This window comes from Labrus bergylta, chromosome 16 (assembly GCF_963930695.1).
Source record: "Labrus bergylta chromosome 16, fLabBer1.1, whole genome shotgun sequence".
Taxonomy (NCBI): domain Eukaryota; kingdom Metazoa; phylum Chordata; class Actinopteri; order Labriformes; family Labridae; genus Labrus; species Labrus bergylta.
Genome location: NC_089210.1, coordinates 11,869,606 through 11,893,530, shown reverse-complemented (window position 1 = coordinate 11,893,530; position 23,925 = coordinate 11,869,606). Strand labels below are relative to the sequence as shown.

The 23,925-nt window shown below is 41.1% G+C and overlaps 1 protein-coding gene across 2 annotated transcripts; it reads left to right on the top strand.

Annotated features, from left to right (window-relative positions):
* On the top strand, positions 1 to 23,428 carry ttyh3a (tweety family member 3a). 2 transcript variants are annotated; one of them, XM_065964569.1, is made up of 16 exons: positions 1 to 325; positions 765 to 935; positions 3,559 to 3,728; positions 5,684 to 5,795; positions 5,962 to 6,182; positions 8,250 to 8,345; positions 8,962 to 9,034; positions 9,529 to 9,604; positions 13,042 to 13,097; positions 13,896 to 13,988; positions 15,089 to 15,181; positions 16,177 to 16,313; positions 17,682 to 17,855; positions 18,274 to 18,349; positions 19,694 to 19,795; positions 21,134 to 21,270. In XM_065964569.1, exons 2-15 carry the CDS (start codon positions 810 to 812, stop codon positions 19,772 to 19,774), a joined length of 1,584 nt encoding a protein of 527 aa, XP_065820641.1. In that variant the 5' UTR covers positions 1 to 325; positions 765 to 809; the 3' UTR covers positions 19,775 to 19,795; positions 21,134 to 21,270. The 2 variants fall into 2 exon arrangements, with proteins under 2 accessions (XP_065820641.1, XP_020508131.2); XM_020652475.3 differs by lacking the exon at positions 19,694 to 19,795 and having other exon boundaries at positions 5 to 325; positions 21,134 to 23,428.
* The last annotated feature ends 497 nt before the right edge of the window (positions 23,429 to 23,925 follow it).

Below are 23,925 nucleotides of genomic sequence, written 5' to 3'. Positions count from 1 at the left end.
CTGGCAGCGGGGGTAAAAAGCTCGGTGAACGTCGTGAACAAGCCTCCGTGTTGGCCACAGTTTCCCCTGCACTCTTACAATGACTGGATGGAGGTTGTACTTGGAGGTGCTTGTTTGAGCCATTGCACCCAAAGAGGACTGCAAAAGACAAAACCGAGGAATTACCAACTACATGGGAGGGGGGGAGAAACAAGGATGTAACAAACCGCAGAGCAAGAATGTCAAGTGGAACAAAAGAGACTTCTTGTTGTTGTTATGCGCCTGAACAACTGAACTAACCAGCAGCTAACCCGGCTAGCCGAGTTAACTTCAGCTTTCTTTGCGGGTATGTCCTACCTCTAATACATCTTGTTTTTGAACGAAACTTTAATGGACCACGACACTTTGTTGTTGTGATACACTTTACAAATACACTGTAGCCGATTGCGATTAAAAAAAAAAAAACATTGGTTAACAAGCTAACTAGCTTTCGCAGGGCGTCTGGTTTCCGGGGTCATAGCAACTAGTTTATGTTAGCAAGCTAGTAGCAGCATCAGTGTTTATCCTGTTAGCCAGCTGAGTGTCTAAAAATCTCTCAAAATGTTGTATGGTTGCCATTGCAATGAGTAATAAAACACGATTGACACTGTCCAAATAACTCGTGTTTCTCTAATTTAACTTTATTGCCACAGCTTGATGAGCAGCACTGCTTTTTTTTTTTTTTTTTTTTTTGTTCTTCATCCCAGAGAGAGTTTCTAAAGTGGATTCTCCTCTTGTGTTTACAGCTTGGAGCATCTTCGAGGAGTGGATCTCATTGACATTTACCAGCCATGGCAGCGGTGGTCAGCTATTCTCCACCGTGGTGGGTGAATATCCTGCACAGACTTCCACATTTTAACCTAAAGTTCGAGCAAACCAGCAGTGATTTCCAACCAGAGGACTGGACATATCAACAGGTAAAAAAAAAAAATATATATATATATATATGCCTCTTTCCCTCCTGTCAAATCAAACCCTGTGAGTTTTAAATCCCTCACATCCGATCTATGTTTACACAAAAATGTGTAGATGATGTTGTATGGTGTCCTTCTTCAGTTGCAGATCAGTAGGGAGATTTATCTTGTGTCCAAGTATGAGTCAAACATTATCCGATTTTCTCGGTGACAGATGACTTGTTTGAACGCACCTGTCTCTCTCTCTCTCTTCACCTTTCGATCCATGTCACCATCTGTGTGTGCAACGATTATATCCACGTCCTGACCTTTCCCAGGCACCAGACAGCTGGCACATACCAGGTCTTTTCACCCTCTTAAGGTCAACAAAGAATCTCTTAAAACAGGCCAAGTGATACTCTCCTGTTGCAGTGGTAGTTGTGGCAGGTATGGCGCTTACAATGCGCTCAATACTCGTGCCATTGATGTGTGTTAAACCTCTGGTGGAGTGCAGGTAGTGTGTCAGAGTAGTGATTGGTACTTCACCTTTATAGATGTTTTTTTTTTTTTTTTTTTACACATGATCTAGGGAACTTTTTCTACGTATGTCCTGATTGAAAATTAGATAAATTGTGTCTCTGATTGTGCCAGATGGCCAAGCGTTAATATAAAACTTTCCTTTTAGTTGTACTTTGAAGGAGCAAGTCCCCTTATGTCTGAACACGCAATGTTGTTTGCACTTAAAAATAGCTTGGTGGTCTAAAATTCGACAGAATCAACTGTTGGGCAAAATCTTTTTTTTCAGGAATGAGGAAGAATTAAATGAATCATCATCTGACCTTTCAAAACAGCTATTAAGTGAGCTAATGCTCTTGCCACTTTTTTTTTTATCTCCTGTTGTTTTATAAAGAGGTTAGTTCAGTTAACGATTGGGTTGCATTATATTGTCAGAGACAACTGAGGCTATAGGACATCAAAAGAGATTTGGAGGTTAACTTTTTAATACAAGTGAACAATTGGCAGAAGTCATAAGACAACAATGCTTCTTCCTTACTGTGGAAGTGTGATTCAGAAAATCCAGAAGTGAATCGTGGTTCCTATGAAAAAGGAAGTCATGTTCCAGACATCATCTGGAACATGACTACTCCTTAAGTAGCTGTTATGTGTGACGCTAATTAGCCCTTCATTCATGGTTATGAGGAGACATTTCAAACTTGAAACATTCTGGGAGGTATTTGCGGACATTAAGATCTTGGTCTTGAGCAGTATGATAGTCAATAACGGAGAAGAAGAAGTTCTAGTTCGGACAGAAGGATTAGTCTAAGAATTAGCTCATCTGAGGTGGCACTAGATTCCCTTCTGACAAATCCACCTCCCCCCCCCCAACCCCCACCTCGCTACTGTTAAGCTCTCTGTATCACTGGGAGTGTGCGTTCCAGTTATGATACAGAAAAGGTTTCTTTGCTGCTTAATGTGTTCAGTCCAAAGTTATGAACAACATCCCTGCTAAAAGGATGAAGATATCCAGCGGAATGGTTGTAGCAATGCAGATGTGATGAAAACAGACAGGTAACGCAGTTGTTTGAGCACATTTACTCACTCAGGTGAAACATTAAAGAGGTCATTGAGCTAGCTTACTAAAGCGTAATTACTAGCTCACTGTGATGACAGACTGCTTATTTCCAATGCTCTCCCTGCCTTCAGGGGAAGGCTTTCCTTGTCCAGATGGCTGAGCTCTGAGTGCTGCTCGCTGTAGGACTATGTCATGTTGGTGCATCTTTGGATTCCGTTGAACTGTGCTGGCCAACGCACAGCTGTGTCGTTCACTGGAATAACTGTAGTGTCTGATTATCCATCCTGTCCGTCGTTTGTCTAACAGTAGACACTTTAAAGGATTTGGACACAGGAATAGTCGCAGTCGATCGAGAAATGAAGATCACGGGCTGCCACGACAGTTCACAACCCCGGCGTCAGGGACGTGTCTGCCGCTGGGATGCGGCGTGGAGAAAAGTGAACAAATAGAACAGCCCTGCATGGGTTTTTAACAAAACAAAAGTGGCAGGATGGATATTTGCCCCAGCCCTGAATCCTCAGGAGTGTACAGTGAACTCGGAGGCCTGACTGACCTACATAGGAAGTGCTGCTGCTGGCTGAGAGGTTTCTCCATGATACTCATATACTGCTTTACTGCAAGCCTTGACATCTTGCTTACATCAACAATATATGTTAACAGCTGTTATATGTAAACGATATTACAATGTTTTCCTTATAATTAATATGTTTCCTTCCATTTCATTTCAAACTTTGTGTTAGAATTATTGGACCAAAATAAACAAGCTCTTTTATTCTTCTTTAAGATCTAAGCAACCCTAAAATTTCTATTTTTATTGAAGAGATAGATGGGACGATGGAACCTATGTTTCAAAGAGTTTAAATATTTATTAAAGCATCCAGTGAACATTATAACAATAGCATACTAATTTTGCAAAATATATTTTAGCATTCAAACCAATCGATTCAAAGCTCAGTGGTTTGCTTCAAGCGTACTGTGTGATGGACTCTTTAGAGGCCCATTATCTCCACTGTTATCGATGTGTAAGTGGTTTCAGCCATGAAGTTTCCATAACTCTGTCCTCCTGTCCATCAGTCCATCCTGTTGCTGGGAGGTTTGGCTCTCGCCTGTCTGGCCCTGGACCTATTGTTCCTCCTCTTCTATTCCATCTGTCTGTGCTGCCGGCGGAAAAAAAATGAAGAGCAGCCCAACGCTGACTGCTGCTGCACGGCCTGGTGTGTGATCATTGCAACACTTGTGTGCAGGTGAGTACAAGCACAGGATCTGTGTGGTGTTTATTCAGTCCCTGTTTCTGAATCCTCAAGCGAGTCACTTTTCCTATTCATTAAAACGATGCTCAGACTTGTATTATCTGATAGATTTCGCCAGAATATCATCAGGAAAATTCGACCTATGCAGATTTTTTTCGGCAATCCCTTTCCATTTTTTTAATTTAAATAGGTTAAAATTAACAATAAAAAAGTAAATGCTTGCACATTTGGCTAATGCCTGCATCTATACCAACCTCTACAGTATCTACAGAAGAGCCCTAAACACAAACTGACAGAATCAACTGATATGTTTCTGCTGTATTGCCCATTAACCAATCCTTTGCTTTGACACAGGTGCTTTTAGTTGCACAAATGTGATGCGATGCGTCAACATCAAGTCCTGCCATCAACTCTCTTGTTGAGACAAAATATCAGTCACTTGGTTGGGTTCCATGTGTTGGATTGACAGGGCTTAGCCACACACCATGACAGCTGAATTCATTTGGTATGGGACTAGTTTTAACAACCAAAACATAATACAAGCGTTCACATTGCAGCCGTGATATCTAGGAATCAGACTTGCATCAGGGGTAAAAATAGCTTAGTGGAACACCCCTTTAACAATCGTGGTGACGGTAATAATATTTTTAAGTGTGGAACACTGGAAGCACAAAACACCCTATTAGTGCCAAGTGCTTTTATTTCTTTGTTTTGTTCTTTTGATGTTGACGTAGATAGTGACACCTCAACCATCTGGACCGGCTTTGTGTCCTTAACAGCTGAATTTGTTTCCGGTTTTCTTCCGTCTGTTGATGGGCCACTGGAGAGCCATCACGGCTGATTCAGAGTAGCACAAAGAGCTGGGAGACCTGAGGAGTACAAGAACTGCATTGCAATCACCGCATCTGTGTGCGTTTGTACCTATGCACAAATGTGTTTCAGTTAAAGCAGGAAGGGATCAAACATTTCTGAGCTTTGATTTTGTTTTTGTTCTTTGGGGAACGATGCCAGGCTTTCACTCTGTCAAAGCATTGCAACAATTTGTTAACAATACTGGGGTTAACCCAATTTTTTTTTTTTTTCAGTGTTTCCGTAGTTCTTTTTAAATGTTGTTTTTTTTATGTTAGAAAAGGGTTCACAGTTTCCACAGGTTCACATCACAGCAGGGAGGTTGGGTTTTTGTGTAAGCTGTGACTCTGCCCCTTTTCACCTTTTTTTTTTTTTTTTTACAATGGAGAGTTTGAGCGGAAGAGATTAGCAGACCTCTCGGAGGACGAAGGACCCATTTATTCACTGAGGGCTGGTGGCTGAACACTGTTAGACTTGGTCTGACTTAGCTTGGAGTGATTCACTTATCGTGATCCTATTTAATGAAATCCGCTCTGGCATAGGATCGGGGTTATCAAAAAGGCCAACAGCTGCAGCACAGGAGGAGATAATGTTCTTGTTGTTTCAAATTGCACCTTAGAGCACTGGGAGGAAGTCAATTTAAAAAAAAAAAAAAAAAAGAACCTACAAACCAACGTCAGCTTCTATCTATTGCAATACAGAGGATTTTGAAAATATTTGTTTGGGTCAATAACCTTAAGAAGCTGTTTCCCATCCAGTTTCCGGAACTGTTTTTCTGCAACCTGAGGCCTGTCTGTGCAAATGAGAGCCGATCTCCTGCCTCTGTACAGCCTTTGTGAGCAGTGCTGTGGGGTTTGGGGCATAGCTGGTCCATTCCTCTGTGTTTCCATGGTTCTGTATGGAGTCTTTCTGCTTCAGCTGAAAGGAGCCCGTTGACTGGGCTCTGAACCGATAGGGTTAATGTCGAGTTCACACGCCTCTCTCCCTGCCTCACGATCCCCCTCGCTCACTCCCTTCTCTGTCTCCTCTCTGTGTCTCTTTTGGCTAATCCCTCCTCCTCACCACCCTGTCTCCCCTCCCTTCCTTTTGTCTCCCCTCAGCGCTGGCATTGCTGTCGGTTTCTATGGGAACGGCGAGACTTGTGATGGAGTGAATCGGCTGACGTATTCCCTGCGCCATGCTAACCGCACAATCACTGGGGTGCAGAAACTGGTAGGACTGAGAGTATAAATTATGCCAGCATGTTTAATAATTCATCTCTCTTCTGCCATGAGCTTCCCTCGTTTTCCCAAAAAAGCTCTGCAGTGAATCCTTGTTTTTTTAATTCTTCTCCCCTTTTGCCCCTTTTTTTTTATTATTATCCCTGCACTGGGTCCAGGTATATGACAGTACATCCTCATTGAACCAGACTGTAGATGACGATCTGCAACAGCTTGAAGGCGAGTACGCACAGCACGCAGACTACCTGTCCATCATCCAAAAGCTGCAGGGCCAGCTGGATGAGCTGGTCCGGCAGATGGTGGACATTCCCTTCTGGGACAACGGCAACATCTCCCTGGAGGAAATCGCGGTCCAGATTGAGCTGTTTGACTGGTACAGGTAAGACTATAATGGTGCAGTCCCAACAATCACTCCCACTAATTATGTCATACGCACTCAGATATCATCAAACCTTGATTCAATGTTGGTTAAAAATAATATATCACCCCCTTCAACACCATGGCAACAACAAAGAAGTACAAGCTAAATTGGTCAATTTTGTTGTTTAGAACCTGCACACAGCGCTGGGGATAGCCTACCATATGGAAAAAGGCTCAAAAATAAAACTTGGTAAGGAGTGGCATAGCAGCAGCAGCAGCAGTGATCATTAGCATATGGGCACCACAGACAACAATGGAGCATGATTCCTTTCCTCCTTCCCTTCATTAAACTTTAACGCCAGTACATATTCCTTTAGTTATTCACTGCCTTGTGAGGACTTTGCTGTCGCTCCCCTCACTTTATACATTGTTGCAATTTTAAAGTTATTTTGTCTCCTCCAAGCCGAATTTGAATTTAAATCAAATAAATGATGAAATGATTCACATTTCTGAAGGTTCAGTTTTGGCTGCAGTCTTTTTTTTTTCCACTGGTCCTGGTTTGACTCAAAATCCTGGCGCCGTTTGGTTCCTGTTATGTTAACAGCAAGTGGCTTCCCACATGAAGAGCATCGTAATCCATGAAGCGCCACAGATAACGCAACTTAAAAACTGGGGGGTTTTTCAGGTACATATTGTAAAACAAAACACGGATGGGGTTTTACGAGATTAATTATTTCATCCAACTAGAGTACAGAGACACTGAAGTCAAATCTTTTGTGATATCATCAGATACTAAATCATCATTAAAAAAGTGAAATAGTCTTTAGTGATGGACCAAAAGAACATTTTATCCTGAATCTGCTGATTTGACGACTTCACAGTCAAGTATTGTGGGGATGTCATGATTTGAATTCTAAACTTACAATTGAACAAAATAATACTCATGAAAAATGATATGAGGACACAGCTGCTCTTTTGGAGACATCAGGGCCACAGCCTGAGTGTGAGATGATAAAGAAACCACCTCCTGCTTCCCTAAAGTCACCAGTGTGGAAATAATCTCTTCCCCTTGGTTTATGCAAACACCGGTAAATGGACTAGAGCTTTTAAAACTCTTTTCTAGTCCTTGTTATTTTATTTTTACACTGCATGTCACATTCACCCGGTCACACCACATTCACACACACTCATGGCAGAGGATGATATATAAAGTGTCCATTGGTATTAAGTTATCCCATTCATACACACACACACATTGATTCTCACACTGCTAATGCAACATTGGGAGCAATTGCCCAAGGACACTTTCCTCCGACTTGTCCTTCTGGATGAGAGACAACCGATTCTACCACTGAGCCACAGCTGCCAATGGAGCCCTGGTTCACAAAAAAAAAAGGGCTCCATTGTGCTCTGCCACACATGTAGAGCATGAAAAACCATGGGCTACATAACATACCTGGCAGCACTTACTTAAAGGTATTTAATTTTAAAGGATCATGACTTGATCTGTTCTGCTTTACCCTCTCTGCTCTTAAAGCAACATTTTTGGCTTCAGCGGGCAGCGCATGAACCCGCAGGGCACAACCCGCCCTGCACCAAACTGCGAGCCGAGTTAGCTACTAGCTGGTGAACACAGTTGAGCAGTCAGCAGCTCAAGAGTCAGACTTTTTACCAAAGGAGTTGGTAAGGACCAGAAACAGAGCTAAGATAGGGTTAATATTGGACTTCACGAGACTCAACATGACTCTTAATGAAGGTTCACAATATTCGCTTTTAAAGACAGTGGCATGTCAATGCTGTGTTCCATCTTGTTTTTGCTGCACCCAAAAGCCAAAATAGTATAGTTTCATGGTGGTCATGTTCAACACATAGACTTTTATTTTTATTTTTAAATCATGCAAAAAAATCTCTTCTTCTTACTTTGATTTAACTAAACGTTTTGAAAATAAGAATTTGGCCTCTATGAGCTTCATGATTGAATGAGTGTGCTTTCTAAAGATAGAGGCCCCCCCCCCCCCCCCCCCCCCCTCAGTTGTACCCTGTTCTGCACCCGACCACATGTGGTTAATGACATTTGTCTTCACAGGTGGCTCGGCTACATAGGCCTGCTTCTGTTCGATGTCCTCATCTGCCTCCTGGTTCTGTTTGGCCTCATTCGCAACTCCAAGGGAACGCTCATAGGGTGAGTCTCGTCACACCTGCAATGGCCACTAAGAGGACACATTTGTGCTTTGACTGTTGTTAATAGTGCAAGTGTTAATTACTGCCAATGAAGACTTTGATTAAGCCTTGCTGGTGGTAATATTATGTAGTGGTGATGAATGAAAGCACTATGAAATATCATCCTAGTCACGATTCATTTAGCATAAGCATCCCTCCTACGGTGTTCTAGTGATTACTTAAGATACTTCATGGCACAATGAAATCCACAGGTTTGCTGTTTAGTTTAACATTTAAATAGAGAAGCTATAAAAGCACTACTTTCATTTTATAGGCACTAAAACTGAAAGGTAAATGCTATAAAGCCTTCACTTGGACCATTTAGAGTTTTCATCAGTTTTTACTTTAAGAGCAGATAAAAAAGAATCTCTGTAACAAATAGTGTTAGATAAATAAAGAATACCAGCCGTTTACTGTCCTTTTCTGTAGTTTAGTCTCAAAATTCACAAATGAGATTAGTAAGAAAACTGGTTCATGTTCTTCCCTGACACGTGTATGGATTCACCTGCAAACCTGAGCGGTATTCCTCCGCAGACTCAAGGTTTCTTAAACTTCTCATTTCTCCCCGCTCTCCCCAGCGTGTGCTTGTTTGGTGTCGTTGCTCTGGTTATCAGCTGGGTCACCCTGGGGCTGGAGTTGGCCGTCTCTGCGGTAAGCGTCTCCATCAGAGCATGATCCTGTTTTCCAGGTAGAGCTGCCCAGTTCATTATGTATAATTGGATTACACATTTTTTTTTTTTTTTTTTTGTTTGCACGGCCAAGAATGCAAAATTTGGCCGCAGAACTTCTCCTAATTAGTTTCTATGAATACGTAATAATAAGTCACGATGTCGATGATGTACAGAACGGGACCGCGTCTGTCTTCAAACTAGGTGTGACGAGGTTTGTGGTGGTGACGCATCAGGAATCAGGATCAAAGCTTTGTCGTTTAAAGCTTTCGTTTTAAGCTCACAATTGTGAAAATAGTTAATTTAGCTCCTTTTAGGGAGGACCACAACATCTTCATTGATTGGTTTGTGTTATTGCTCTCTCTCACATATTCAATGCTTAATTCAGTTGATTGCATCTGTTGTGTTTGTGGAGTTGTCTGACTCTTTTTTGTATGCTGTGTATGCTCATTTTTTCTTTCATTTTTCTTTTTCTAGACATCCAGTGACTTCTGTGTCGCCCCTGATATGTATGTGACCAAAGTGGTAAACCAGTATACAGCCATCGATCAAGGTATGAATCACATATGCATAAAGTCTTCCTGTGGTACAGAGACGGCAGTGTAATGAGTTCATCTTTTTTTATTCGCTCACACAACTCACACACATCTCAAATTACATGTTAGCCTGATATAGGGCTGCCCTGCGTGTTCTGATTGTGTGCAGCAGTGAGCGAGCGTTGTTCTGTAGAGCAGGGCTTGCTCTTATCAATGGACCATTAACCAAATAAAAATGATCTGCAGCAGGGTCAGGAGGGTGATGGCACGCCTTTTTGAGCAGTATAGAAGCCTCTCCAACGTATCTTGTTTTAGTCATTTCCCATTCTGTTCCATGAGGAGAGGGAGTGCTTCTGCCTCGTTTTTATGGGTGTGAGTGAAGTGTTGTGTGTGTGAAGCAGAGGAGTGTGTGACAGAGATAAGAGCAATGGAGAGGAGGATCAGAGACTCTGTGTATTTCCTACATCCCTCTTCAGTTCTTGAAAAAAAAAAAATGAAGATGGTGCTTAGAAATAAAAGCATAGAGGACTCCCGGCTCTCTTGATGTGCTTTTCTTTTCTTTTTTTACAATATCTGCTTCGTAAAATGTGTCCCCCCCCCTCCTCTCTTTAATATGGTGATAGCTAAACACAAAAATCAAGCTTCTGTTTAGTCATGGCTGAACATTAGCTGTGAATGTTTTATTCTCCTCTGAAGCATGCGCACCCACTTACTTACAGTGCACAACACTGTTTAATGCCGCAGCTATGAAGCTGTTCTGCCTCAAGGCTGATTCATGAAGGAAGGGGAGGGAGTCGGAGTCCGTTCTATTTTTTCCTCTGTAACTCATGTTCATTATCAGCTGTTTGAAAAAGTGCCCTGTTTTTTTAGACCAAACAGACTTTTATGGTTGTAATGCACATTTATGAAAATAGAAATAAAAAGGTTTTACGTGCCATCACATCTACTTTACTTTTTACCAACACATAGCTGCCTTCAAAAAGAAGAGAATATATCACTCAGTTGTTGTTTGTTTTTCCTCCAAAGCTGCCGACTTTCTGAATTTGCACCCAAAAATCCTCCGGATAGCAGAAAGTGTGTTATGACTGTTGTGGATTTATTGCTTTCCTCTGCTGGAAAGCTGCTCTATCGTCTTGATCATGCATCATTTCAACAACCCACATTGTTATTCTTTCATTTCTCTGCTTTTTCACATTTTCCTACTCTTCTTTTCTGTTATTCAGATGGTTTCAAATGATAGCAGTAGCATAAGTGACAGAGAAGAGCTGCACCCCTGACACAAATTAAAGAAGAAACTTTAAACCTGAATGATTCTGTCAGTGCTAAAAAAACTGCTTTATTTAAGTATTTATTCACTCTCAGCTTGTTTTTCAGTTGGTTCATCTCTCTATTAAACATTTTCTTTATCACTCTGGCTCTTCAGTGAGTTCCCATGCTTGAAAAAAATCGCTTGATAATAATATGAAGCTCAAGGCACTGGAACCAGATTTGACCTGGTGGGATAAAACACAAGTAACTTCATTATAGCTCACTAATAAGTGATCAGATTGTAAAAACAAAACCTGTTCCCTCTTCTTGTTCATGTCATACTTAAGTCACATTCTAAGATAAAACACAGAGTTATGCACAAAACAAAATCTTCACTTCATTCTTTTCCTTTGGTGCCAGCTGGCAAACTTGTTGTTTTTGAGTCTTTTTATTGGAAGTAAGATTTTATTTCATGTGTCAACACAGTTAGCACGCCATGTGACAGAAGAGTTGAAACCAGACACGCCTTTGCAGTTTGAGCCCCACAGCTTTTAAATCACTTCTTAAAACTCACTTGTATCTGCTGACTGATTCTTAACCATCGGCGCTGTTGTGTTCTTCTCTCACCATGTTTGTATCATGTTTGTTAGGGATGATTGGCTCTTATTTACCCGTTTGTTTGTTTTATTAGTTGTCTATCTGTGTCTTTGTTTGTACTATGTTGCCAGGTTTTAAGCACTTTGCGACTTGACTTGTTTTTGAAAAGTGCTTTCTAATTAAACATATTATTTATTTATTTTCTGTGTAGGAGAAATAAATTAGACTCCTCCTGATAGCCCTATGTCAGTGTATGTTTGAAAGAAGCTTACTGAATATGTGCCTCTCCAGACCGGAAATCTTCCTCTCATGAGTTTGCTCAGCTGAGTGGGAAACGAGCTCCTGACACAGCAGAGCTGAGTGAGTCACCGCGCTTACACCATGTGTTATGTCGGCGGTGGAGTTCTCACAGCTTGTATTTGTGGAGCTTTTAAATCCCTCTGGATTTCTCATCGACTCCTACTCACTGATGTGAGTGAGAAGACGTAGCTGGAGTGGGTTGTAACAGTGTGTGAAAGTAAAAGGAGTTGATTTCAGTTCATGGTTTACTGAGAATGGATCGTGTTATAAGTTAACAAAACGTCCAGAGGACTTGTGCTGTTTTACAGGGGACTCTTGTTTTCAAAGAGCGGTTCATACCTAAACTCTGATTGGCTGTGTGTTCTTCTGTTCCTTAAGAGTTGCTGCTTCCTTGTTTTTAATGTTATTACATGTTTGAACTTTCACTTCACTACCGGGCCAGTTTCCTTTCTTTTAAAGTGAAGTCAAATGGTTTTAACATAAGACTCTTTATTTTTTTTATTTTTTTTTATTATTATCTCAAACCAAGTGTGGCAGCCCTCTGACTTTTGAAACAATTATTTCATTATCACTACTAGTGATAATAAAATAATTGTTGCCAATTACTCTCAATCAATGCACTTTTTCTGCTCTTTAATAGTGTTTCTAAAAATTAAAGCATCAGGACTTACTGCTCAGAGAAAAAGATGTACAGCATTACGTGATACACATGAGCATGTTAATCGTAGACCTCTAGTAATAGTAGAAAAAAGTGAATTTGTGCAATATTATTAAATATTTCAAGAACAATTCAGAGTATGATAAATACACTAAAACGTAGGAGTTCACAGCTCTATAACCAACAGCTGTTTTTAATTTTTACATTATACCTGTGTGTGCAAAATGTTCCTCCTGAAGCTTAAATAATTCCCAAAATCATTTTTTTTTTCACCACTAAATTGTCACCAATAACTATGATGCTAGCTGACAGTTAGCTTGAGCTTCTTCTGACTGCATCAAGATGAGGTGGACATATGACCATTACAATGACGCCTCCATCCAGTGTGTAAACAATAGAGTGAGAAAGCATTTCTTGTTTTCATAGAATCATTTTTCTTATTTATTGCGATAAATACATTTTTTTTTTTTTTTACAAAATATGTATTGCAAATGTTCTCAATAAACCTCTAAGTAAGTAACTATGTGTTTGTCACCTTGGCAACACTGTAATTGTTTGTAGGAAAAAAGTTTCAGCCCAAATTGCCATTCCATTGTATTTCAAGTGACCCTGTTTACTTACTCTGATCTCCATCTGTCCCCTTATTTACAGATATCCTGAAGTACTACCTAAGTTGCAGTGTGGAACAAACCAATCCCTTCCAGCAGGTATGTTGAGTATCTTTCTAATTTTGTTTCTGCATAGTTGAGTATATAAATAGATTTGTTTTCTTTTTCAGAATTATTATTATTTATAAACCTAATAGTAAACCTATAAACTGTCTGACTTCATAACACAACATTAATGATGACCATTAATCGAATCCGACCTCGTCCATTTGCTGCATGTCCTCCCCACTATCTCCTCTCAACATTTCCTGTCTCTCTTCAGCTGTCCTATCCATTAAAGGCAAAAATAGCCCGAAAATACACAACATTGGATGTAGTCGCTGCATGCATGTTGTATGATCTTGTATTCGGTGAGAATTTAAGTGGGCACAGTGAGTCACTCTCTTTTGCTACAAAGCTGGACTTTATCTCTCTGTGCAAGAGCACAATACTTTCCATTCTTCAGCAGAGCAGCCTTTTCCTGTGTGTCCACACTGATAGCAAACGAGTGCATGAGAAAATGTGTGTTAGACGCTGGAGAAGTGAAGGCCACTTCACAGTGAATATAGGGGTTTTGGTTCAATGGACTACCTTCACTTTATATTGCAAACAGCATTAATAAATCAAAAACTTTGAGTGCTATTGAACTCCAGGCGTCTATTATTAGTAAGACTGTACAGAAATGGAAGATAGATAGAGAGAGAGAGAGAGAGATATATATATATATATATATATATATATATATCTCTATGAGTAGAAGCTATATGCTGTCAGCACACTTCCCTTTGACTAGCTGAAGGCACCTTAATGATTAAAGAAATGCTTTTAGGTGATGTTTTTTTTTTTACTTTATTTCAGAAGCTTTCCGGGAGCCACAAAGCTTTAGTGGAGATGCAGGATGATGTATCTGAGCTGCTGCGCTCCGCCACCAGAGAGTATAAACAAACTAAGGTATGTTTCCAGCCGCATCAGTACACTCTACAATCGTAAATGCCCCCTCCCCCTCTCAAGGCAACAAGCTGTCCTGCTGTTTTGTGCTGTTTGTGGTGACAGAATATCCCATTCAAAGGGACCAAACAACTGACCTGCAGAGAAGTGAAGTGCACCTGTCCACATAAAGACCTGCTGACGGCCCACCTGGGACCTGCATTATGTCCATTTAGCTGCATTAGGCTTTCAGCGGCCCTTGTCAATACAACACTGGGTCATTGTCCAGCGCTGGTCCTTACACTGTGTTGACAGAGGCACAAATGAGAGCTGACATTGGGGATAGAGAGAGGCATATTTCACTTCACATACCCATGCAGACAAATTCAGCTCAACTGCTGTGTACTGTTGTATATTGATGAGAGATGCATCCTTGGTAAATGTGTCTGGGAATGATAATCAGTGAATGACCAACTCTTCAAATCATCATATCTCTTCCTGTCAGTTTGTTTTTAATTCTTTGCTGATACACCCCCCCCCCCCTTTTTTTTTTTTGAATGTCATTGGAACATGTCTTCCAAACTTCCTGTCACTGACTTTCTCACAGATGTTGGGAACTTTCCAAAACTGCAGACATTTTCTTTGATGTTTGACCATGAAAACTGCACAATAATACCCAGTTCTCTAGACCACAAGTTAGGTATACCAGCTTGAAAATTTTAAATTGTTGCAACACAACAGATTCCCATTGGCTATTGACATTGGTGCATGCCTCATTATTGCAGATAAGCCAACAGGGGGAGTATAGGCCAATACTAATGTTCAACTGATGCATCCCTAGTGTTTTCTTATGTTTTACTTTTTATACCCACTGGCTTGACAGCATCATCAAGGGGCAAGACAGTGAAAAAATCATATTAATTAGTTTTGGTTTAATGTCTGCATCCAGGCATACCCAAGACGTTAACCTGGATTTTAGGTTAAGTCACTTTTGCAGCACATTTCAAATCAACAGGAGTTGAACCAACATGTTTTAAAGGAGACATTGTATAAGAGACAAGAATAAAGAAGTCAAGTGCGGCCTGTTAAAAACGTCACTTTTTTTTATCTTCATTCATTTCCAGGGAACTTTGGAAGAGATCCAGGGGATCCTGAACACCACAGAGATCAGTCTACATCAGCTCACAGCCCTGGTGGACTGTCGCAGCCTTCACATGGTGAGCAGGGAGAACTCTTACAAACAGAGACATTCTTACTGTGGGGGGTTCTCTATGTCGGATGAAAACGGACCTGTGGATTGATTTGTTGTGGCATCTTTGTAGTGCAGCTTAGCTGCATAAAGCAATCCGTTCTTCTATGCTGGTGCAGCTGAGTAATTCTGTCACCATAAATAAAGTGTTCCTTCCTGTATGTGAGCTCTTGTCCATTTGATGCTGGCTGCATACCATTTTATGAAGCTGGCTGGATGACAGGTGCTTGGCTATCTCAAAGCTTTGGAGGATTCTTCCTCCGCAGCTTCCAGATTCTAAGTGCACATGTGCAAAGGAAGCACTATTTTTCTTTTTTTTTTTACTTTTGCTTCTTCTCTGCTATATCTTGAAAAAATCTACTGCTTCAGTGCCAATTCATTTTTTTTAACATGAAAGTTGGAATAACTTTCCTCGTATAAGTAATGTCTTACAGCTGTGTGGAGCATACAGAGCGGATATTCTCAGTCACAAGGTTAACAAATACGCTGACTTCCTAGCTTGCCAGCCATGATTTCATTTGTTCGACCTAGTTTGAATGAGAAATCCCAGAGGATGCATTTTTTAAGACCCCTCAGAGTCCACAAGCCAACATTTAAAAACAGCAACTTAGTCTTCTTTTTCTGTCTCAGCAATTTTGAAAAATAAAAAAGGAGTTGCTGTCTTAAAAATAGACTCTGATTTGGACATGCCTAGAACTGTAACACTAATGCCGACCAGAAGATCAGAAAAACCCATGCCAATTTAGCTTTTTCTTATAGAGTACATGAAGAGTCTTTGGTATTTAGATTGATAGGACATAATAAGCCATCAAGGAAATTGCTTTTTTCACAGTTATCTGAAATCTCAGAGACTTAACCGTTAATTTCTTCATTGTAAAAATAGATAGCTGATTAATCTCAAATTGAAAGTTGCATCCCCAGTCTAACCTCCTCTAACTAAAGTCTGCTCTCCCCTCTTTGTAGGACTACGTCCAGGCCATGACAGGACTGTGTTATGACGGGTTGGAAGGCCTCATCTACCTCGTGCTCTTCTCCTTCATCACCGCCCTCATGTTCAGCTCTATTATTTGCAGCGTGCCGCACACCTGGCATAGCAAGAGGTAACACAGCAGCTGCATTCACCCATCAACTCCACCACCACATGCAGCCAGGGCAAAAAGCTTTCAGCCTGAGTTTGAGGGACTGTGTACACAGTGAGAAATAATTCAAGAGGATAAGCTTATCAATTAATGATAGTTTTATGGCGTTTATTTTAACCCTCTCCAGCTCCTGTTTTTCACTCAGCATAGAATGACAAAGGAAATTACAATAAGTCTCCCCAGATATGGAAATGTGATTCCTTTTGTGTAAGACTTTTGTTTGTTTACTAGTCAAAGTAAACAAACTCTGTTTACCCCTGGGTCGTATTCAGAAGGCTGCAGCTGCTTCCTCAAATAGATTGTTTCCTGTTATCCCCCCACTAATTGTGCAGAGATGGCCTAAATCCATCATAACCACCACCGGAGCGGGTGTCTTTTTCTACAACTGCGGGGTGAAATCATTCTGATGTCTTTGTCCTGTCTATGGCAGATAGGGTTTGCAGGATAGCTACGGGGAAAGGGTTTTTTTTCCCAGCACAGCCCTTCAGCTCAGCTGCAGTATTTAATTAGCTGATCCCTAACCGGCGGGGGGCTTGTTTATCAGTTTGATCTTAGCTGGAGCTTCCTGTTATAATTCAACGGCTCACATGCTACCAGTCTGATTTTCTCGGTGACCCCTGCCAAGCTTGTTCTTTTAGATTATTTTGAAAAAGGTCAGCAAATAATTTCTTCTGTGACGATTATCTGAATGAACCTTCCTAAGAATCATCAATATTATACATGAATGAGTAAGTCACATTCTGTCTCATATGCTTACTTTATTGTTAATAGATGTATTGTAGCATACATTGAATGAAAAGGAATGACCTCATGTGTAAAATATGCAGGAAAAGGCATGCGGGATGACCACTAGAGGGAGACAGGCTCCATCATGTCGGTGTCATTGTTGCTGTTTTCACAGACCCCTCTCAGCTCATTAATGGTCCCTCTTTATACTCTACAGAGCTCCATTGTTTCAATAGAATCGATTGTAACCACAGTCTGCAGCAGCCTGCTGCTGCTTGTCGTTTGACAACTGGAACCAATGCATGTATTGTCCTGATGCAAAACCAGGTCTTTTCAATTTCCTATCCGAAACTGAACCAATTTCATGAAGCTTTGTTCAGTCCAATTCAGGTCAGCGGAAAACTGCATCTTCTTTCCTTCACACAGCCCAGAATTCATCTTGCTTTTCTCCCTCAGGCGGCAATGGAAGTGAATCAAAATGAGAATAAACAAAAAAACTGTAACCACGTGGCGCTTTCTGTGCTCCCTTTGTCATCAATCACATGAGACAGGGGGTCCCTCTGGTGGCGGTGGTTTAATGCTGCTGTTGTGTGATGTTTGCAGGGGCGACGAGGACAGTGAGGATGAGTCTCTGAGCCACGGGGGACGGCAAAACCACGATAATCTGTACCGGGTCCACATGCCCAGCCTGTACAGCTGTGGCAGCAGCTACGGCAGCGAGACCTCCATTCCTGCTGCAGCCCACACCGTCAGCAACGCACCTGTCACCGAGTACATGTACGTCATCACTGCTGCACGCTCAATGAATTAGAGCCACATTAAGGGAAAGGCAGAAGTGGTAGTCATTAATTTTTCAGAACGAGTCTGGCTGATATTAGATACTTCATGTTCTCAGGAGTCGGTTTTTCATGTCTCCAGAGAAGTGCTAAGCTCTGATAGAAAGTCGCACAGTGGCCAGCACATGCAGCTGTTGCTCTCCAGCTGTGACGCCTATGAAACCTAAAGCTCTCTGACTTATTGGGGGGGGGGAGGGGGGATCCCCATGTTTCTGTTTTAGTATCATTAGACCTTGTGTTGCTAAAATGGACTCACACAGTTTCATGTATACACTACGTGGTTAATGTCCTGGAAGCTGTGTGTAGGTGCTATGTACTCAATTTCATGTACTGATCTCTCTCTGCGTTTCATGCTTCAGGGCACAGAACGCCAACTTTCAGAACTCCCGCTGTGAAAACACGCCTCTGATAGGACGAGAGTCTCCTCCCCCATCGGTAAGTGTCGCATTTCTGTGAAAACAGGAATTCTGTAGGAACAATTTTTAGTCCTTTAAGACCCAAATGTACCATAAACTGTAGAACCAGAGGAACTAAAGCAGCAACGTGTCCAATGAAGTTAAAGAATGGATTAATAAGAGTAACAATTAAAGCAACAGCAGCATGAGTTGTTTTGTTGTTGTTTTTTTTACTAGTTGTCTTTGATGACTTTGATATTTGAGTGTGATATAATGAAATAATTTGAAGTAGAAAGACTTTTAGAGCGTTCCTCTCCAAGGTGTGACGTCTGCTCAGATTATTCTGTTACAAACAAAATGATTGCCATGAAACCATCTTTTTTTTTTTTTTTTTTTACACTCCTCCACTCACTTTGCTTCCTCCCACATGATCAGACTCTAGCTCAGTCAACTGCAGCCTCGATTTCCCTCGCTCTCATACACTCCCACTCTGCTTTAAAAAGAAAAAAAGCAGAGACAAACAAACCTAACTTATCTTTAACTTTCATATCAAGATCATCGCCAAAGAAAAACATGAAAAATGTCCACTCCTTGTCCTCACTCGTTGATACTAGTAACGACAGTCAATCAAAATCTCCCAGAACCGTCAAAACATGGTAACCCCCAGACTGCAGGGATTTCTTTTTTTTTAACCTGTAGAAGTGTTTTACTAGGACGCCCTGGTTTAGTTATTCCAACTTATCAAAAAGTTATTTGTTTCCTATGAAAGCTGCTACTTTGTAAGATGTTTGGAGTTGAATGTTAGCACTTATTTTCATTGTATTGAAAAGATTTGGTCCTCAGACCTTCATCAGATAAAGTTCTTTTGACGAGCATCAAACTACGGCAATGAACACAGTATGTAGTGAATCGGCTCTAGCCTGGAAAAAAAGAGCTCAGTTTTCTGATTATTGTAGTCTGCAGAGAGTTCCCAGTTTACTCTCATTAATGCCTTTTCCTGGTTTCAGTTTTCCAGTATGAACTATTCCTTATGACTGTCTGAGGACGTTAAAGGTTTCAGTAAACAAGTGAAAGTGTTGGTCAGTGTGCAGGACTCTTTGTTATCTCTCTCAGTTTTTGATCCTACGCTAAAAGTTGCAGCTTGTAACAGGCTGATGAGGTATGCAGAGGTTCAAACAGGTGACATACTGTGTATTAGGGCCAAGCTTCAATCACTCCTACCTGTCCCCCCCCCCCCCCCACCTGGCCTGAACCTCCAGAGAACCCCCTCCCCTCCCTGGTGTTCGTGTGTCTCCCTGGACCTAGACACTGCTTTGTGTATCTTCTCTATACTCTCTTCTTCTCGTTTTTTTTTTTTTTTTTTATGTTCTGCGATTCCATACAGTTGTATTTGACTGCCGCGGACAGTAACAGCGGTCAGAGCTGGCAGTTAAAGCCTTCGGGGAGTTCAAGATCCTTTTGGTAACCTCATCTGCTATGCTAACAGGTACTAAACATGCCCGCCTCCTCCACCTGTTGGCCTGCTCCTTCTCTGTACCACCTCCCAGCTCTACTCACCCTGTATATAGGTCCCACCAGGGCTGCTGGACCCCCTCCCTCCACTCCCAGCCCGTCCTTACTCTTGCTAAGTGTCCCACCTGGTGTCTCACCTGATGTTTGTTTCCTGTAGCCCTGGGCTGCATGCCCCCCCCCCCCCCCCCACCCCCACCCCCACCCCCACCCCCACCCTCCCGCACCCTGCACTGCAGAAACATTGGGTGGGAAATGTGAGTCTGTGCTGTAAACCTGCCCTGGGGCTCACCAACACCTTTTAATATATATATATATATATAGAAGCTGTTTAACCGTTTACATCTGCTTTGTCTTGATCCTTGGTTGGTTGGAGAGTGAGCCCTCGATAGTCTGGGTGAAACGTTTCACTCCTGCATTTTGAGAGGATTCAACTATATTTAGTTTTATGACTTCAAAAGTTAGTCGTCTTATATTCACAAAAATGAAAACCATCATTCAATCATTGTACTCATTGTTCTATTGTCTCAAATCTGAGCGTCACCTTACTCCAACTATTGAATCATGTTTGGATAGAAAAAGCTGCATGTGGAAGCAGCAAGAGATGAATCATAAAACAATTGTCAAATGTTACATGCGTTTCCAAAACATCAAAGGTAAGTGTTGTTGCTTCAACAGGCTGTTCTAATGAACTCCGGAGCGAGATCAAAATATACAGACACATACACACAAATACAAACAAATACTGTATCTTTTCTGTTTGAGTTTGAAATGCAGCCTCTGTGTGCTTGTGTCGCCTGTTTAATGAAATGCATGAGTGCATCCTAAATGTATGTGAAAGACTCCCAAAGAGGGTTTTAAGGACAAACAGTGGAGAAGAAAAGAAAACTGCAACTCCAACTGGTGTTGATCTCCTTGTTTTGATCTCCCCATCCTCTGTGGCTGTTTCTCGTATGTTCTCTCTGTATTTGAATCATTTACGATCCCTTTAGATACCACCACTCCGGAGTTACTAGTTTGGAAGGTAATCTGTGTAGCATTTTTCTACATTCTGATGAATCCCTGTAGCTCTGTATTTGTTGTGTTCCTTTGCTACGGATGTTTTATTTACCAGAAGGACTCCTCCTCCTTCCAAGAGTTGTTCAATCAGTTCATTTACCAGCACAGACCTTTTTTTACAGGCTTTACAGTCTGCATCTTTAAATATCTGTCATAAATATTAATGACAGAATCTGACATGGACTTTGTTTTAAAGTGCATTGTAAACACATGAGTGGATGATTTGAACTCGTTCATGCTCTGTTTCTCGACACAGTACACCTCCAGCATGAGGGCCAAGTACCTGGCCAACAGCCGACCAGACCCCAACAGCCGACCAGACCCCAACAGCCGACCAGACCCCAACAGCCGACCAGACCCCAACAACCCTCCTGCACACGAGCAGCGCTGACGTCTCCCGAGGTCTGTCTGCACTCCAATCCCTCATCCTGTCAGCGGGCTCTTAAGTCTCATTGAATCAAAAGCATCGAAACAGGAGTGCACATGTTCCTCCTTGTCCATTTCCCACAATCCTCAGCTGACGTTCATAGCTGCAAAAAAAAAAAAAAAAAATAGTTGTTGTTGGTGCTGGGAATTTCTCTGCACCTCTGATGTGATGGAGCCTGGACTGATGTTTACACTCCGATCTTTAATCTTTATGAACCTCCACATGAACGCACCACAACATGAACAGTGTCACGCCTAACAGGGCGGTGCAGTGTTGAGGACTCTGGAAGTTGCTCATGGACTAACACTGACTACTGGTTGTTTTACTTTGTAAATTACTGTACTGCACCCTTTCATTGCTTCTGGAGAGAAACAGAGAAATGCCTTACACATCAACATGACAGGAATGAACTGTTCTCTTCCCGACTGAAGTTTAGACGTTCTTTCTCACACTGAGCATAGATCAAACTGTCTTAGAATAGCTCTTTCTTTCTTTTCATTTTGTAAAACTTGAATTGCAACCAGTCAAGTCTGAATTACTCTCTGGTAAATGTTGCCGTACTGTATATCACACATGTACATGGGCTTGTTTTTGCATTTCCTTTTGAGTCTGATGTCTGGGACCAGTTATCCTGCAGTCTTACAGGTCTGAATCCCCCCCCCCCCCCTCAGGGGACACTGTTTTTCAGTGTGGCATTTGTTTTTGAACACATTGATGAGCCACTATTCCACAGCAGTGACTGTTTCTTGTTAATCTGTGGATTTTTATTTTTTTGCAATTTCTCGAGAGGATATGTTAAGGACAAAGATGAACTGCATGATGGGGAAAAGCAACTGAATTTAAAAGAAAGATTCTCAGCCGAATGATGACGATCTTCCTGAAGAAGAGAAAAGCGTTATCTTCTTCAGTTTGACGAGAAGTTTTTATACTACTGGAAGCAAAAACCTTTTTTTACAGCCCTTTGAGGACGACGGTGACGGTTGTGCGGGATGTTTTTCTGCTACATTCCTTTCAAATATTCAATGATTTGCCAATTCACCAGACTGCTTGTTATTCTCTCTACGTCCCCGTTAAATTGAAGAGCCTCATCATTCTTAACAGAGCAGGAATTGTCCACACACACACACACACACACACACATCCTTGACTCTGCCAGAGATGCTTCTCTCTTTAAAAGGCAGCAGTTCATAGTCAAAAAAAATCCTCTCACTGATTATTCCAAAAAAGAAACTGAATGCAGGTTTATGTAAAAAAAAAAAAAAAAAAAAAAAAAAAAAAGAATAGTGCAGCTTCTGAGAGAATTTAAAAGTGAAAATTGATGCATTGGCAATGCAGTGTCTCTGAAAATGTGTTTTAGCATTTATAACAAACAAAGTAGATGGGAGTGAGGTGATGCTGTGAAGGGACTGTAAAGACTCTGCCTTCTCTTCAATGAGAGGTCTGCTGATTCTCCTCTTGAAGCAGGCTGATGTGGAGCAATATGTTCCTACGTCTGCAGCTTCAACTTGCTTCTGTCAGAAGTGCGTTTTGACCAGATTTTGAGGCTGTGTGAACACCTTAAGCACAACTCTTTTTACAATCTTATTCTCTTTTTCGATGTTTTTTCCATTTTGGGCCAGTTTGTGAGGTTTGACATGAAAGTGAACCTGACGTCTTGTTTTCACTCTGTAAACATGATCACACTGATGCAATCTTAATTTTTCGAGTAGTAGTCATATTCTCTTTGTCGTTTGTTGTGCAAGGCTGTACAGTGTATACAAATTATTCAAAATGTAGAAAAAAAAAAAAGTGGTTGAACATGACTTTTTTTTTTAATTTCATAAATGTTTTTTTCACCTTTTTTTTTAAATTTGATTTGCTTGTAGTTCTTTTTCTATATCATTTTAGGAACTGTAGCACACGTGATGTGTTGCTTCATTAATGTGAATATGGTAAATAGATTTTAAATTCTCATTGAGTTGTATTTTGAAAAATAAAATCACTGTAGATGTAATCTTTTTTTTTTTCTTTTCTTTTTTTTTTACATCCTTTTTTGCAGTCTCTAAAATGTGTCCATGTAAAAACCTGTGGTTCTATTGAGCTTGAATGCTGTGTTTTAAAATTAAACAAACTTTTAACTGTTAATCTGCTGCTTGGATTTCTGGTCGTTTGGATTGAGATGTTTCCTCTTGAGAGGCGGATGGATCCTGACAGCCTGACCACAAACAGACACTAGGTAGCAGCACAGCTCCACCGCTCTGCTGTGAACACTGTCTTCACTTTCACAGAGGGATGGGAAGTTCATTCTTTTTCTGCTTTTTTTTTTTTAAACAGTAAAACAGGGACATCAGGGGTCTTTGGGAGTGAAAAAATAGTCGATAGAAAAAGCAAAATTAAAGAATTGTATACAGGCAAGGGTTTTTAACCATAGCAACAAACTGTCTTTCATCCAGGTGTCTGTAATGTATTATTCCATGCTGCCTTTACTCTTTAGTTGAAATTGAACCTTCTACTAACTAGAGCTTGGCTAAGCTGGCAGCATAAGATGGGTATCATATATAACTACATTCACATGATTAAATTAAAATGAATAATGTGTCTAATCATTCTGCTCCTCACAGTTATGAGAGAGGGAGAAACTG

Excerpts from the sequence above, each read along its gene's own strand:
- ttyh3a (XM_020652475.3), top strand. The coding sequence starts at position 810 with ATGGCAGCGGTGGTCAGCTATTCTCCACCGTGGTGGGTGAATATCCTG. Across the intron at positions 936-3,558 it reads AGGACTGGACATATCAACAG|TCCATCCTGTTGCTGGGAGG; the intron begins GTAAAAAAAAAA and ends CCTGTCCATCAG. Across the intron at positions 16,314-17,681 it reads CACACCTGGCATAGCAAGAG|GGGCGACGAGGACAGTGAGG; the intron begins GTAACACAGCAG and ends TGATGTTTGCAG.